The sequence below is a fragment of the Trichoderma harzianum genome, assembly GCF_003025095.1.
Source record: "Trichoderma harzianum CBS 226.95 unplaced genomic scaffold M431scaffold_1, whole genome shotgun sequence".
NCBI classification, from domain to species: Eukaryota; Fungi; Ascomycota; class Sordariomycetes; order Hypocreales; family Hypocreaceae; genus Trichoderma; species Trichoderma harzianum.
In genome coordinates, this window is record NW_020209249.1 from 832957 (window position 1) to 848736 (window position 15780).

General features: G+C 49.5%; 8 protein-coding genes across 8 annotated transcripts; 6 read left to right on the forward strand and 2 right to left on the reverse strand.

Moving 5' to 3' along the window:
- Positions 1 to 96: 96 nt before the first annotated feature.
- M431DRAFT_72868 (hypothetical protein) lies at positions 97 to 1139 on the forward strand (the record flags this gene model as incomplete). The annotated part of the gene is made up of 3 exons (XM_024922077.1): positions 97 to 600; positions 672 to 894; positions 967 to 1139. The coding sequence occupies 3 exons, from the start codon at positions 97 to 99 to the stop codon at positions 1137 to 1139; spliced, it is 900 nt and encodes a 299-aa protein (XP_024779871.1).
- Positions 1140 to 1245: 106 nt separating this feature from the next.
- M431DRAFT_71357 (hypothetical protein) lies at positions 1246 to 2901 on the reverse strand (the record flags this gene model as incomplete). The annotated part of the gene is made up of 1 exon (XM_024921888.1): positions 1246 to 2901. The coding sequence occupies one exon, from the start codon at positions 2899 to 2901 to the stop codon at positions 1246 to 1248; it is 1656 nt and encodes a 551-aa protein (XP_024779872.1).
- Positions 2902 to 4888: 1987 nt separating this feature from the next.
- On the forward strand, positions 4889 to 6619 carry M431DRAFT_476716 (hypothetical protein; the record flags this gene model as incomplete). The annotated part of the gene is made up of 2 exons (XM_024915493.1): positions 4889 to 5272; positions 5315 to 6619. The coding sequence occupies 2 exons, from the start codon at positions 4889 to 4891 to the stop codon at positions 6617 to 6619; spliced, it is 1689 nt and encodes a 562-aa protein (XP_024779873.1).
- Positions 6620 to 7233: 614 nt separating this feature from the next.
- M431DRAFT_502302 (hypothetical protein) lies at positions 7234 to 7922 on the forward strand. Its single transcript, XM_024918139.1, has one exon. The coding sequence runs from the start codon at positions 7264 to 7266 to the stop codon at positions 7867 to 7869; it is 606 nt and encodes a 201-aa protein (XP_024779874.1). The 5' UTR covers positions 7234 to 7263; the 3' UTR covers positions 7870 to 7922.
- Positions 7923 to 8353: 431 nt separating this feature from the next.
- M431DRAFT_295 (hypothetical protein) lies at positions 8354 to 8755 on the reverse strand (the record flags this gene model as incomplete). The annotated part of the gene is made up of 1 exon (XM_024914121.1): positions 8354 to 8755. The coding sequence occupies one exon, from the start codon at positions 8753 to 8755 to the stop codon at positions 8354 to 8356; it is 402 nt and encodes a 133-aa protein (XP_024779875.1).
- A 1726-nt stretch (positions 8756 to 10481) lies between these two features.
- Positions 10482 to 11173, forward strand: M431DRAFT_173727 (hypothetical protein; the record flags this gene model as incomplete). The annotated part of the gene is made up of 2 exons (XM_024913055.1): positions 10482 to 10974; positions 11049 to 11173. A coding segment is annotated over one exon (462 nt), but the record flags the coding sequence as incomplete, so codon positions are not given.
- A 1233-nt stretch (positions 11174 to 12406) lies between these two features.
- On the forward strand, positions 12407 to 13326 carry M431DRAFT_526394 (hypothetical protein). The gene is made up of 3 exons (XM_024920682.1): positions 12407 to 12450; positions 12510 to 13041; positions 13097 to 13326. Exons 1-3 carry the CDS (start codon positions 12411 to 12413, stop codon positions 13263 to 13265), a joined length of 741 nt encoding a protein of 246 aa, XP_024779877.1. The 5' UTR covers positions 12407 to 12410; the 3' UTR covers positions 13266 to 13326.
- Positions 13327 to 13990: 664 nt separating this feature from the next.
- Positions 13991 to 15236, forward strand: M431DRAFT_476721 (hypothetical protein; the record flags this gene model as incomplete). Its single annotated transcript, XM_024915494.1, has 5 exons — positions 13991 to 14035; positions 14098 to 14583; positions 14613 to 14838; positions 14894 to 15063; positions 15129 to 15236. 5 exons carry the CDS (start codon positions 13991 to 13993, stop codon positions 15234 to 15236), a joined length of 1035 nt encoding a protein of 344 aa, XP_024779878.1.
- Between the last annotated feature and the right edge of the window lie 544 nt (positions 15237 to 15780).

Sequence of the window (15780 nt, forward strand, 5' to 3'; positions counted from 1 at the left end):
TCGATTCATCCCGCAACTCTCTTCTCTCAGCATCAACTGACACATTCTAGTATTCAATCCGTCCTTTTCAAGCAAATACCAAGTTCAACTGCAGCCATGGCTCTTCTCCAAAACCCTTCACCCGCAAAGACCATCCACAATACCGCGTACCCAGCCATTCTAGCCTCTCGTCCAGAGCTCTCCCAACAAGGCCGCGTCATTTACGTCACCGGAGGCTCTGCAGGAATCGGCCTTGCCATCTGCCATGCCTTTGGTGAAGCTCAAGCTGCATCCGTTATTCTCACCGGTCGACGCCAAGGCGCTCTGAACGAAGCCGTCGAAGCTCTCTCGAAGAAGCACCCAAAGACCAAATTCATCGGCCAGGTCGTTGATGCTTCCGATCGCCCAGCAACGGAAAAGGCCTGGGCACAGCTCGATGCCGATGGGATTGTTGTCGATGTCTTGATTCTGAATGCTGCTTTTGTCACGTACAGGCAGTCTAAAATGATTGATCTGGAATTCGACGAAGCGTGGCCTAGCTGGGTGACCAACGTTGGAGCCAACATGGATCTCATCGACCGATTCTACCACCAGAAGAAGCGAGTAGCCGGTCGGAAGCTGGTACGTTGGCTTTATTTTCTTTCGAGCTAGAGAAGTCCTTGTCGAATGTCTACTAACTTGGAGATCTGCAGTACCTGGTCAATCTCTCCACCATGGCCATTCACGACTTTGAATTTGTAAAAGCCTTTCCTGCCTACTGCGCGTCCAAGAATGCGGGAACCCTGCTCGTGCAGATGTATGCTCAGACGATTTCTCCCGACGACATGCAAATCCTGAGCTTTCACCCCGGAGGGATTTACACGGACGGTGTAAAGAAAAGTGGCGTTCCGGAGGATGTTATGGCTTGGGATGATGGTATGGCAATTTCTTCAGAATTTCCCTTTCCTTTGGTGTGTGGCTTTACAGAGGTGCTGACTAGATTTGTAGAAACTCTTCCGGGTAATTACGCAGTTTGGGCGGCTTCTGATGAGGCCAAATTTCTGCACGGGCGATTTACTTGGGCGGCATGGGACGTGAATGAGCTGCAGAGCGAAGAATGGCGGAAGAGGATTGAAGAGAAGCCAACTTACCTCCAGGTTGGAGTTGTTGGTCTTTCATAGATAGGAGACTGATACAGAGCAACTGGGCTTGTTGCGAACAGCGGTACATTGCTTCATTCCTGCAGCATCTATCTAGCCATGTATATACTATGCATGTATTTGGTCATCATAACTTGGACTGTCCTCTCTGCGTTATAATCGGAGTAATTTCGTCCGCTAAGGCTAACAGCTTCTCGTCTTCAAACCTTTGGCCAATTAATTGGACGGATAATGGCAAACCATGAAACTTTCCAGGGTCATATAGCTTCTGAATGGACAGATCTAGGTCGTTGTAGCAATCTTCAAGTGGCATCGCAACGTCTATATTCTTGTCCGCCTTCTCGTTGAGTGGTATCGCGATACTTGTCCAGTCGACAACGTTGATAATACCGGTAAAGGCAACCCAGAGATATTTGTCAAACGGGACAGCAGTATGTGGTGCGTTGACAAACAGAATGCCGTCGAGCGGTTTGCCGTCGTGTCGCCAATACCTCTTCATCTGCATTGCTATGCGAGCTATCTGGAAGTTTAGTTCGTGGAGATACTCGACGGTGAGCTCTGGTTGTGTTCCTTTGGAAGTCATGTTGCCCATCGCCTGGACAATCTTGGTTTGTGGTTCGGACTCGAGTAGTTTGCGCATATGAGACACGTCCATGAACTCGCCCATCTTGAAGTGTATTTCACTCGCCTTCTCAAAAGGCGGGGGGGCCAGCTCAACAACTTCGTAGCCAGCTCTTTTCAGTCTATCGTGAGCAAGACGCAGACCTCGCGCAACGGGCGGATGAAGATGCACCACGTCGGTCGTAAGCCACACGCCGATCCGAGGCTTGCTGGGAGAAAGAATCTGCATCCAAGGGTGAGGGTAAATAAACGGGCTGTCGTTCCACGGCTGTGCCTCTGCCATGACTCTTGCTGCAAGCCTCGCATCTCTGACCGATCTCGCCAAAAGCCCGCTGACTCCTGGCGGCCCCAGAGACGTTGTGCCCATGATGCCCTTGCCAAGAATTCTCTGGCCATCGACGGGAATTCTGTATGCACTCGGCTTGTATCCGACAACTCCACACACCGCGGCTGGCATCCGCACACTCCCCGCTGCGTCTGTTCCCAACCCTAGAGTAGAGCCGCCCATGGCAATCAGCGCGCCTTCGCCTCCTGAAGAACCACCCGCTCCAAACTCGGCATTGTACGGATTCACCGTGCGTCCAAAGACAATTGAATCCGTGTCAGCGGTGAGGACAGTCTGGGGAACGGTGGTCTTGGCGATTATGACACAACCCGCCTTGAGCAGCATCTGCACTGCCTGGCTTGTCGATTTGGCTGGTTTGAAGCATAGGCCCGTGATTCCGATACAGCTATCGTATCCCTTGATGTAGAATTGATCCTTGACGCTGATGGGGAGGCCGTGGAGAGGGCCGACGGGCTTATTGCCGTTCTTCTTGAACTCAGAATCCAGCCACTTGGCCCTTTCGATGGCTTCAGAAAACATGATTTCCGTCAAGCAATTGGTCAGCTGTTGCGCAACGGCGGCACGCTTGCAGAATGATCGGACGACATCTTCAGCCGTCACTTTTCCAGTGAACAGTTGGGCGAGCAAATCGGTGGCATCGCGAGCAGGGTTTGTAATGGCCAGATCGTGCTCTGTGAGGATTCCGCATCGAGGGAGAAAGTCTATGGGTCTAGTTCCAGGGGGAAGAGACTCGGTGAGACGCCATTCAGAGGGGATTTTGGCATCTCGCTCAGCGCGTTTGCGAGCGGTGATGTCCTGCCAAGTTGGCTGAGACATGACTAGAGTTGGAGAAGTTAAGAAGAATGATGAAAGGGCAAAACTTTTTGGGATCATTAGTTAAATCACGGTGTGTTGCTTTCAAAGGGAGGACGAATAATCTCACGTGCAGTAGCCTACATTTGCGCGCGAAGGATTGGAGGTTTCTAGTGAGTGGTTTAGTGACGATATTCTAGGCCGAAATTATTTTGTCGAATTGGCCGCCTTGCAAGTCCAAACAAAGAAAAATCGTATTGGCAGATCAGCCTGATGGTGACTTGTTATGGCGGATGCTTTTTTACAGCAGCTAACTGCCAGCTTAGCAGCTAATTGATTGTTACGATTGTAAGCTGTGACGCTGCTCATCAAAGCTTTAAAATAGGATCCATTTTCTATCCAGCACCACAAGCCTATTATCCGGCACCCAAAGGTACCTATCAACACTATGCCAACTCCGTATAAAATAAAGTACTGCCGGAAGCGCTGGCTTGGTAAACTGACCACAAGTACGACCACTGCGTAAAAAGGGAGAAAGGCAAGCAGATGAATCCATTCCAGTTCATTTCCTTTTGGTGGTTGCGTTAACTTTCGCCGTTAGAATATTGTGCCCCTTCGGTACGGGAGTACTTTAGGAGGTACAAGAGTACATGCACCGTCGAGCGGGGGACAGGAAAATGGGGCACATAAACTCTGAAATATGGGCACCTTGCCCCACTGGTTGACGATCACTTCCGTAAGCGCATATTTCTAGCGAGTGTGCACGTGCAAAATCTCTCCAGTCGCTCTTTCTCAGTGGCTGTTTTTCTGACCGCTTGGCTGCTGTTCCGAGTTGCTCCCAGACATTTGATCTTCTAGATTCTCCTCCTCACACAACAAAATTGCTCGTTGCTCAACTATATCGTTGGTTCTCTCCAAGCTTATTTTATTGCAATTACTACAGTAGCTAATCCATGAGACAGGCCATCTTGTTGATTCCGTCTCCGGTTGCTGCTGTCCCTGTTCCTGTTCCTGCTCAATGCTGGGAAATACATGGTTGAGAGGCGGCAGGCTATTCAGTCGCCGGGGCCTTGGACTTCCAGGCAATGCAGCCATGAACTTGCAACTGAGTTCAAGAGAACCAGTGCTAGAAGATTGCCGCGTGATTGGGTGTTGATCCAAACTGGCCCATGGAGAATAACCGGCTTATAGCTCAAAGACTAGGCCTTCGCCAGAATTTTGCGCGAATCAAGGCTCATCGATGAGGTGAATTGAGTCGCATCTCCATTGATTTGAAAGCGGCAGAACTTTATTATCTCATTGGAGTCGAGTTATGTTGTCCCAGGTAAGAAGAAACTCATAGTAGCCAATCCGTACTCATTTGATTGGTAATAAACGCAACCAAGGTGCTGAATCAACGAAGCCACCATGAATTCAATCAGCTGAGATGCTGAATCGGCAAAGCCGCCATCAATGCGGCGCAGCTGAACACCCGTTTCTCCAGGCCCTCAGCTGCGCACAAGCTGGTTGTCTGATCCCAATGAAGCTTCCGAATTCCCCAAACCGCATCATCTTGCCCTTCTAAATTGCTCTGGCGATGACATCTGCCTGACCAACCCCCGCACGAACCCTCTTCTAATTGGAGAGTCCGACGAAACCGCAGCGAATGGATTGAGATTGAGCATTGGAGTTGCGTTTCCCAGCTCTCATAACATTTGTGAAATGCAAGCTAGTAGCGCAACTAAACGAGACGGATTGGATTCTTTTCATGGAAAGAAAATCACACATCGAAGACATGGCAGCTCCCTCTCTTAGCCAACGTGTGGAATTGTTGCAGCTGCTTACAACCTCTAAAAAAAAGTATTAATACGCATCGATTTCCATGGATATGGACCACAGAAAACCTCGAATAACTCAATTTCCTCATCAAACTCTCTACCATTTACTAGACATTAACATGTGACGAGAAAAGGCCCAATGATTGCCATCACAAGAACAAGGAAAGCTGACCGTAATACTAGAGAAGACAAAAATGTATGACCAGGACAAGAATAAGGATGTATCCATCGAGACTCTCAATGGCCATACCGACTCAGTTCTCGCCGTAGCCTGGTCTTTGAATAACACGCGTGTCGCGTCAGGGTCTGACGACAACACCATCAAGCTCTGGGATGCACAGACAGCAAAGTGTTTATCGACACTCAGCGGCCATGGGCAAAGCGTCATGTCCGTGGCCTGGTCGCCAGATAAATCTCGACTGGCATCTGCATCATCGGATCATACCGTCAAGATTTGGAATCCAGACTCGCAAGAGTGTCTGCTTACCCTCGAGGGTCATGTCGATGCAGTGACATCCGTCGTCTGGTCCCCCGATGGAACGAGGCTCGCGTCGGCGTCGTTCGATCGCACCATCAAAGTCTAGAATGCAGCGAATGGCAAGCTTCTCATGACACTCGAGGGCCATACCGCCGAGGTCCGGTCAGTGGCCTGGTCAGCAGAAGGAGGACTTGCTTCAGCATCAGCTGATGCTACAGTCAGGATCTGGGATACAGTTTTGCAAGATTGCATTCGCACGCTTAAAGGACATTTCAAATCAGTCATGACAGTAGCTTGGTTCCACGATGGAACTCAGCTGGCTTCGGTGTCGATGGATGCCTCAGCAAAGATATGGAATCCAGAAACCGGCGAGGCCACCGCAACATTCACGGGCCATGAAAACTGCGTCACGTCAGTGTCCTGGTCGCGCAACGGGAGCCGCCGCGCATCAGCATCGCTCGATAGCACCATGAAGATCTGGAATGTAGAGACGAAAGCGTGTGTATCAACACTCAAGGGCCATACCGATGCCGTCAATTCAGTGGCATGGTGCAAATCAACGACGCATGTCGCTTCGGCGTCTACCGACAAAGAGGTCAAGATATGGGATGTCAATACCGGCGAACCAGTCCTTGCACTCACGCTCAAGGGCCATGAGTCTGGGGTCAACTCAGTCTCTTGGTCGTCAGACGGAAAAGAGATTGCATCCGGGTCGTATGACAACACCGTCAAAATCTGGGACGCATCGACGCGCGAGTGCGTGACAACACTCAAAGGCCATACCGACTTTATCTGGGGAGTAGCCTGCGCACCCTACTGGAAACCTGGCAACAAACGGGTCGCGTCGGCGTCATACGACAAGACGGTAAGAATCTGGGACGCAGAGACGAGCCAATATCTACACATTCTCAACGGCCACACCAGCGCAGTCATGACGGTGGCCTGGAATCGCGATGGAACCCTGCTTGCGTCCGGGTCGTCTGACAACACCATCAGGATTTGGAATACCCGACTAGCTAAGTGTCTGGTGTCAATTTTGACGCTTGACCATCAAAAGCCCGGCGCAGTCACCTCGGTGGCCTGGTCAAACGATTCCATGCAGATCCTATCGGCAAGCCATACCTCCCAGGTCTGGGATTGGTGCACATCCGAGGTAAAAGCAAAGACTCAAGGCGACGAGGGCCATCCTCGCTGGGCGTGCTGGTCGCCCGATGAAACGCGCATCGCCTCAGCAGGGTACGATAAGAATGTCCGAATCTGGGACTGGAGATTAACTCAGTGTCTGTTGAACCTCGAGGGACATACTGACTGGTTTTTTGCGTCGACTGGTCCCCGGATCAAACATAAGTCGTCTCGGGGGCATCGGATAACACAGCAAAGATATGGGATGTGGGCTCGGGCAAGTGTTTGTCGACACTCAAGCATGATGACCAAGTCATTGCAGTAGCTTGGTGTCAAACATCTTCGCGGATAGTCACGGGGGGAGAAGACATGACGGTCAGGGTTTGGAACGTCTAGGTAGGCATGTATGGACTTTAGTGGATTATACAATTGAGACTGTGTAATGAATTCCTGCTTCTCTGATTTCACAATAATTATATTCAGCATCGCACGGTAGCTCAAGAGTACATTCCTCTTTCTTTTATTCAGCGTCAAGAAAAAGGTCCTATACGTCGGAACTGGCCGCGTTTTGATTACATGTACCATTAATCTATGGAACGAGTCATCTCAGTGATCAGATATACTGCTGTGCGAATGCTTTTCTCGGACACCTTCTTCTGGATGAAAAGCACAATTTTACTCCCTTCACATTCGTGAGAAACCGCCAGTCCCGCGACAAACAGATCGACACAGCTCGTGCAAAAAAACCACACTGGTTGCAAAGATCCCACAGCGAAACCAAAATAGGAATAACGCGCCCGTAGAAGCAACAAGGTATGGGGAATTTGATGCTGTTGAACCAGGCTATCCAATTCTGTCCTTAGCTAACTGGTTGTCAAACTACATAACTTAGAGCCGCGAATCTTGAGCAAAAGAGCCCCTCATCCAAGATCTACCAACCAGGGCCTGAACTCAGATACGCCGCAAAAAATGCCACTGAGACTCGTGCCCAGTAAACCTGAAGAAGTGCCGCTCATGGTGGAGACGTACTTTGAGGCTTTCTCACAAGACCCGATCCATCAGCGCTTCGCCCCAAGAGGAACACAATCAGCACGCGACTTCTGGACAACGTCGCTGTCAGCAGAGATTCGCGACGAGAACAACCATTTTCTCTCTGTGTGGGACGACTCTTTCACGCCTGAAACATTTGTTGGTTTTGCGAAATGGATCGTTCCGGGAGCTTCTCCAGAGCCTCTCCCGCCGGCTGACCAATGGCCCAGCGAAGGCGACCAGCAGTTTTCCGTCTTCTTCTTTGGCAGGCTCGGCGAGATGCATCACGAGGCCATGGGCAAGAGGCCGCACTGGTATCTCGAATTAGTGGCAGTGAAGCCGCAGTATCAGGGCAAAGGGGCGGCGAGCTTGATGCTCAAGTACGGCGTGAATAAGGCTGACGAGGACAAGGTGGAGTGTTTTCTCGATGCTTCTCCGGCGGGACAGCCTATTTACGAGAGGTATGGGTTTAGAGTTGTGCAGAGGGATACGTTTTTGGACGGGACATATGTTCAGTGTGCGATGGTCAGGGATGCGCGCGTTTAATGGCAGAGAATTGAGAGTTGTGACAAGTTGTCTATTCACCAGATGAAACCTCTATATCTGTCTTCTCACCCTCTCTTCCCTTTCCCCCTCCCCCTGCGCAGTCCACCGTCGAGATGTTCGTCCCGTGTCCGTTGCCATCACAACAAAGCCTCCTGCATGTCACCCTCTCCACTTCCATCAAAAAGAAACAACGACTCCTGCTGAGATACAAGATGAAACGTCAACTTGTCTCATGCTGTTGGCCACTGACGTGGTTATGCGTATAGACAAGAGATGAGAGATGTGATGGTAGAGATGCCAGTGTAAGAGAGGCGAAAGATGTGAAAGTAGAGATGCCAGTGTGAAAGAGGCGTGAGATGTGAGGCGTGAAAGTAGAGATACCAGTGTAAGAGATTCTCCGAGATCCTGAAAATTGCCAGTTGGTAAGTCTCCGAGATCAGCAAAGTCAAAGGAAACTCACCTCCGTACGAGTCAGGATTGTAGTTTAGGCAGTTTGCTCAAAGGATACAGAAACAGCTGTCAGATGGCCGTCCGGGCTGGCAGGTAACGCTGTGGGCGCTTGTTGCACTGAAGTTTCGAGCTCGACTTGAGGCTGAGAAGTGGCAGTTGCGTCAACATAATCCGAGGGGTCTGTTCTGGACTGAGGTGGCTGAGGTGCCTCGTAGTTGTCTGTGCGAGCTGAGTGGTTTCCGATACTGCTTGGGTGTATCGCCATGTCCTTCGAGACGCCCCGGTTCTTGTTGCCGTTAACAACAACTTGAGGGTTCACAACGTTGGGCTTGGTTGCCTTGAAGTAGCCTCCGACTTTTTCGTAAACGGCTCGTGTAATAGGAGATAGTCCCTGTGAAAGACTTCCAGGCCGGGAGGTTGCTTGCCCTGTCAACATAAGCCGAGGGGTCAACACCCTCACCCTCCTTTCCAGACAGGGCAGCCAGGCAGTTCGTGGTTGTCTGTACGAGCTGCGTGATTCCTAATACTGCCTGGCTGTATGGCCATATCCTTCGGGAGGGCTCGGGTGTCAAACCCCTACGCGTAATGAAAGTGAACGCAGAGGAGAGCTTCGGCGTGTGGTTGAGAGATGTTGTCTCGTAAAAGGGAGAGATGTGGCCTCTTTAAATAGAGATCACCAGGTGTGAGCCTGCCTTCCCCTTCTCTCCGAGCAACTGTTGCCGCCTGATCCATCAAGCGAAGGCCGCGTAATGCCATACGTCTTTCACCTTCTCTAATCATTGAGAATACGTAACAAGCACCTAGTTTATGAAGAAAGAGCTGCCTCCCTCAAGCCACTCTCGGAAGCTCTGTGCCCTGATTGGCAGCATCGAGGCGAGGTGCGTGGGTCCAATGGAGGCTGCTCGTACTCGTAAACAAACAGCCTGCCTATGGTTGACCGCTAAGGCCCTTCCACATCTTCTTCTCTCTTCTATTCTATTCTATTCCCTCTCTTTTGTATCTCTCACAGTTTTCGTCCATCAGGCCTTCTGGCTTCTCTTTGATATCCCCTCATTGTGAATCTCTGCCAACTCTTTGACACATCACCATCAAGATGGCATCACGCCGCCACCAGCCTCTGCACTCATATGGTATGAATCTGCACACTTCCAGGTAACTCTTTCATCTCTGCCAAATGGCAATTCCAGAACTGCTTCACCACGTATTTCGGCCAAATCTTCACCCAGAAGTTACCTTGTGCTACTCCCTGAACCAGTTCATTTGAACAGTATGTCCTTTTCCCTTAAAACCATACGTCCCTGCAACACCACATCCACTGACTCGCTCGCCCTTGAGTCAATCAAGTGGTATCAATACCTAGTAGTGCTGCTTCTACAGCATGTTTTCGCATTTTCCCTCCAAATCATGCCTTGGGCTGGATCTTGAGTCGCCTCAACTGAAGAGTACGTCCCTGCTCTCTTATTAACTACGTGTGAATCGATTCATTCGCTGACTCTCTTGATAGATCTGTTGGCAATATTCAAGTTGGTGAATGAGGCGCCTAGTGTTGCAGGAGGTGTATTGACGCCGAGGCCCACTACGCTGCTGAGACCTATGTCATGTTTCCCCTCTCGAGAGACAGGATACGTTCGTTAAGGTAAAGACACACTCAGAACAGTTTGCTTTTTTTTCTTCACCTTTTCATCATCTCCCAAGTCACTTCACTCCCCACATTTCTCTTTTCTCTTCTATCTTCTCACGTTTGAGTTATTCCATGCTTGCTCCGTTACGGCGCATCTCTCATGAGCCGCCTCTTCCCTCATAAAGATCGTCTAGCTAGCCAATCTTCCTTCTCGAGAGGTTTTTATCATCCATTCAAAACGTATTCACCATACTAACGAAGGCAGAAAGCTTTTCCCATCCCTCCTACGCCGTCCTTCCTGCGGGAGGTCCGAAACATTGGGGAAATCGAGGCGAAGGCTTCTTGCCTACTACTCTAAAAGCACGGGGATTGATGACGCACCGAGGTGGCAGGAGGTATAATGATGCTGAGGCCACCTTGCTGTCGAGATTCCTGGGGCGACGGAGTGTGTGTCGAGGCCAATGGCAGCCTTTCTGTCGGCAAGGGCTGGCTGGCCGGGGTGCTACTAGAGGACCCAGCCAGCTGACCTTGCTGGCAGAAAGGCACCCAGACTAGTCTGTCAAGACAATTCAGCGTGTCAGAAAAAAGCAGCCCAGTCGTTGTCAATGACTCTGTCCTTCATGAGAATATTCAGCCCATGCCCGTCAAACCGCATCCTCCCATGAGCGGTCGTCCAGAGCCATTCACTGCCACACAATCCTCATCGTTTTTGAGAGGCACATCAAGTGGTAAGCGTATTGAACAGCAGCATAACAATGCTTTCCGCGCGAAGCCGAATACGCATGCGAGAATGCAAAGATATTCGACACAGTTTAACGAGTTGGACATCACTCCGAATAGGCCTGAAGAGAAGGCCCAATGTCCCATGGCAAACAAGGCTGATGTGTCACGAGCTCTGCAAAGCCATGCAGATGAATCCTGGTCTCCATCCTCGTCCTCTTCCTCGTCCTCTTCCTCGTCCTCGCTGGTCTTTGACGAGAAGGATACCAACATTCTCGCCTAACCAAGGCCACGTCCCCTCGCCTTGTTGAAATGTATGTTCAATCAGCTTACTTCCCTACTAGACTGATCAGGCAGAGGGTTTCCTATTTATACTAATTACATCCAGTCCCCTGTTATTCAGCTTGTACAGATGCCTTCATGGCTGCTGCCTCTGTTCAGCACGCTTGATCAAGCTCTAACTACGACAGCTTTCTTGGCATGGCATTCACCTCCAGTTTCAACAAAACAGTCAAGGCCCAGGAAGTTGACAAATTCGACAGCATGATGACTGCGCTGGCCATTTGGTACTTGGGCGGTCATGTAGATTTTGTCACCGTGGCCAAGGATTGTTCTAGATGAGTTGCTACTGCGGCCGATTTCCCTCCAGAAGTCGTTCAGATATACACAGCCAACATGAACGACATTGCGAACAGCCCTTACGTCTCATTCTCATGTACTTGGACTGACGCTGACGGCTCTGGTGAGTGGGCATATCTCCCAGCAACGCCTGACTAAGGCCTTGTCCTTTCGCCTAGCTAGGTCTACAAGCACACACACGCAAAAGAGTGACGGAAGGAGGAAAAGGAGGAGAGTGGGGGGGAGGAGGAGGAGGAGGAAAGGACAGACATTGAGATCCCACATATTTTGTCAAACAGTACTGCTGCTTTGTTAGAAGTGTAATCTCCTTTGAATGATAAGTTGATTTTGCCAAATAGCACTTGAAAGTGTTTTCGGCGCTAGCATCATCGCCTTTGGCGCTTCTGCATGAAGCCGAGCTTTGTTGTTCAACTCACCCGTTATTGCGAGTAGCCCGGACAGAAATTCCTTATAACTCAATTTGGCTATATTTGATAGGCATCCCACTATCATTTCCATCATGTGCTGTGCCGTAAATGCCACTATTTCTCCCTCCATTTGTATACATCTAGTTTCGAGATTTGTCCTGCAGGTGATGCAACCAGTGCAACTGCTCTGGACACATCTGTATTAGATGACGGAGAAAACAGCTCTTTCATCAAGAAGACAACACTACCCGAAATCACCGATAATATGTTCAACTTTGTACACGACAGGCCTACTGGAATCTCGTACGCCTTGTCAAAGTTGGTTGGGATTCAGCAATGCCGTCATCTATTTTTGGCCCACGAGGAGGCGGGAAATGTACCAGACCCCGGTTTTAAGGCTTACTTCATGACATGATTCTACTAAAGTGAACGACAGGAAATAAGCAAAATCCGAGATCCAGTCTCGGAATTTGAAAGAATCCCGAACGTTGCAACAAGCCAATGCACAAAAGACAACGCCCATCACCATCAGCGCTTAGTAATCGCAAAATGAAATGCACGACATGGTTGAGGTTTGGGAGATGGAGATGAAGTTGTCTCGGGAAATGTGAAAACGATGTGAAAAAGCATTTAATGCGCAGGATGGTTGTCTACTTTTTGAGTGAAATGTGTTACTACTCAAAAAGTTTAAAGTCTTATTGAAAATGTCTCAATCTACCGTTCTTATCACTGGTGCTAGCAGAGGTGCGTACGGATATCCTCCTCTTCCACAAACTAGAAAGTGCTAAACCATGCTGTATCAGGTATCGGGGCGTCTCTAGCAGCCAAATATCTTCTACGGCCTAATACCATCGTGATTGCAACGGTTCGACAGGTCACGGCTGAACATGAACAAAGACTTTACTCCCTACCTTGCGGGCAAGGCTCCAAGGTAATCATACTCCCATTTGACATGAATGTTGCCTCGAGTATTACCGACTGGGCTGCTCTTCTCAAAGCTGAATACAGTATAAAATCTTTGGACCTGGTCATTGCCAATGCCGGTATTTGCGATACCTTCGGCCCTGTGGCGAAAATCTCCGAGGAAGAGATGTTGAAGCACTTTGAGGTCAACACCGTAGGCCTACTTCGGCTTTTCAAGGCTACTATTCCACTCTTGAATGTCTCAGAGAAACCCAAGCTGGTATACATATCTACAAACGTGGCTAGTATCAGTCAGCTCAACACATGGTCCGCCACGACGGAATATGGAATATCCAAGATGGCCGGCAACTTCTTGATGAAGATGATCAGCATCGAGCACAGCAATGTAATTGCTCTTTCCATCAGCCCTGGGTAAGATGATTCGCGTATTGGTAATAACACGATCTGATTTCTAAAATGCTACTAGATTTGTACAGACAGATATGGGAAATCGTGGAGCCAAGGCTCAAGGGCTCGAAAAGGCGCCTATGACGGTGGAAGACTGCACGGATGGAGTTATCAAGTTGATCAATGCGGCTTCCAAAGTGACCACGGGCCGGTTTTTGGACTTGGACGGTGGGGAGATTCCTTGGTAATCGGGAAATTCGTTTGACGTGTTATGTCCTGTACTGAGTCATCAGACCATGATGACTTGTTGTGGAACGAGAGTAGGACTTGTGATCTTCTGTATTACCTAAATATGCTATAGATTAGCAATCAGAATCCACAGACCATGCGCATATACAAAATTTGAGATGGGTATGGAGGAGTCTGTGTGGGGACCAATCCGAAAAACGAAGGCTCGCACAACTATTAAAATCCGAGGCCGAGCATGAGATCGGGGAAGCACAAGCTCTCGACGGATAAGATCTTTTCCAGACAAGTGTAGACTGGTCATTAATGAGTAACATAGATGGTCTGCAGTGGAGAGTTAGGACGGCCGATAGCTGCCGTTCGTGTTGGTGTTGGCGCCGGCTGAGAAGATCTCCAGCCGGCGCTACGGCATTTGGATGCAACGTCAGGGGTCACATTGCAGAGCATAGAGGCACATCCCCATGTCTAGATATACAGCGCGAGGCAAGGGTTGACAGAATGTCGGAAATTCTCAACAGAATCCTGACTCGAATCTCAAGCTGCCGGTAAAGCAGAGCCGCACGTCTTCCGCTTACTTGGTCGAAATTGCGGAATTGGAACATGTTGACTGGGGCTGGTGGTGAAATATAAAAGGATCATCTCCCGGATTCCAATCCGCGAAAAACATCTGGAAACACATCAGCATCGAGAAACTACTTCCAGGCAAAGCAACAAACATTAGCTCAGAATGTCTCTTAAAACAGTTGTTGTCGTGGGTGCTACTGGCTTACAGGTTTGTATATCAATCCCCCATCCGGACACGTCCATCTAGCATCTAACCTGAGACTGGGTTAGGGAGGGTCTGTTGTTGAAGAATTTCTCAAGTACCCCAACGAGTATCGTATCAAAGGTCTCACGCGTGATGTCTCCAAGCCCGCTGCTTTGCAACTCTCTGCAAAAGGGGTGGATGTCCAAGCTGCAGACCTCAACGACGGCCCCGAGGCACTGGAAAAGATCTTTGCCGGAGCTAGCATCGTCTTTGCCCTGACTGATTTCTGGGCTTCGAGATCCAAAGTCGTTGAGATCGCCCAGGGTAAGGCTTTGGCCGATGCTGCTGCCAAGATCCCGACGCTGGAGCATTTCGTTTGGAGCGCCCTCCCTGATCCAATGGAGCTTTCTCAGGGAAGATTCTACCATGTCCATCATTGGAAGAGCAAGGCGGACGTGACTGAGTACATCAAGGAGCAGAAGCCCGATCTTTGGAAGAAGACGACGACGATTCTGTTCCCCAACTACTTTGAGAACTGCTTGACTGACCCTCGGGGGTATTTGCCGCAAAAGGTGAGTCTCCGTTTACGTCCAGATTGAAGAGACATAGAAGACAGAAGCTAAACGATTCTCGTATCAAGATTTCTGGAAAGCTTGTGCGCGAGTTTCCAGTCGGCCCTGGCACACTCTTGCCAAACGTAGCCATCACCGATACGGGTAAACTTGTCCGTACGGTTGTGAAGAACCCAAAGACCTACTTTGAGAAGTCAATTGCGTTTTATGCCCAGGGTATATCGGAGGGCGAAAAGCTTGTCACCTTGGCAAAGGGTACGTTTCATGAGTTGTCTGCAGACGGATCGTGGAGCTAATGAGAAATGATCAGAAATTGGAATTCCATTCGAGTACCGGAAATCAACTCCAGAGCAGTTCCAGAAACGGCTGGAGAGTGTCGGCCTGTCGCCCGAGTCGGCTCTGGACTTTACGGAGCAGCTTTTGATTTTCGAGTATTTTGGGCAGATTTACGCAAGCCATGATTTCATTCAAGCACATGAGGTGGGTTTTGACACTTACTTGGTAGCCGGTTATCTCCGTATAATGCTAACGACAAATGCGTGCAGATTCCCGGTCTATCGTTGAAGACGTGGGAGGAGTTTGTCCTTGAGAACAAGGAGGAGTTGATAGCCAAGATTGAATCAGGCGAGAATCCTTCTGCATGGGTTCATTAAGCACCGGTGTGTGTCGAATTGGCTTGACAAGCATCATAGGTAGAGTATAGAGTTGTCGAGTTGTTTAGAGTCAGACGTGGTTCTAGTAACGTTAACGAACCAGCCTAGCAAGATTAATAGACATAACACTTGAACTTACCCTTCTTCGGCCCGGTAGTGCATCTTACCTGCGGTTGATGGAAGGTTCGGATGTGTCACACGACGACATCCAAGCTAGGATAGTTGGGTGGTATCGCAAAGTAGCAAGGAATATGGAATATGGAAGATGGAAGATGGAAGAGGTGACACCGGACAGAAATTGTGACTGGACTCGCTAATCTGAGGCTTCTTGTGTGGCGTTTTCCATAGTCAAAAGAGGTTGAGCATGGGCAAGAGCTGAGGTTGTGGTAGAAGTCAAAGAGATGTCCGGTTGTGGTTTAGCCTTGGAGAAGAATCAAAGTAAGCGGACACACACGGAAGATAAAATTCCCTTAACACAATAACTGGTAGTAAATGCATAAAGTGAGTGCAGCCTTGGCAATCTCACCTTTTACCATCTCTCTGC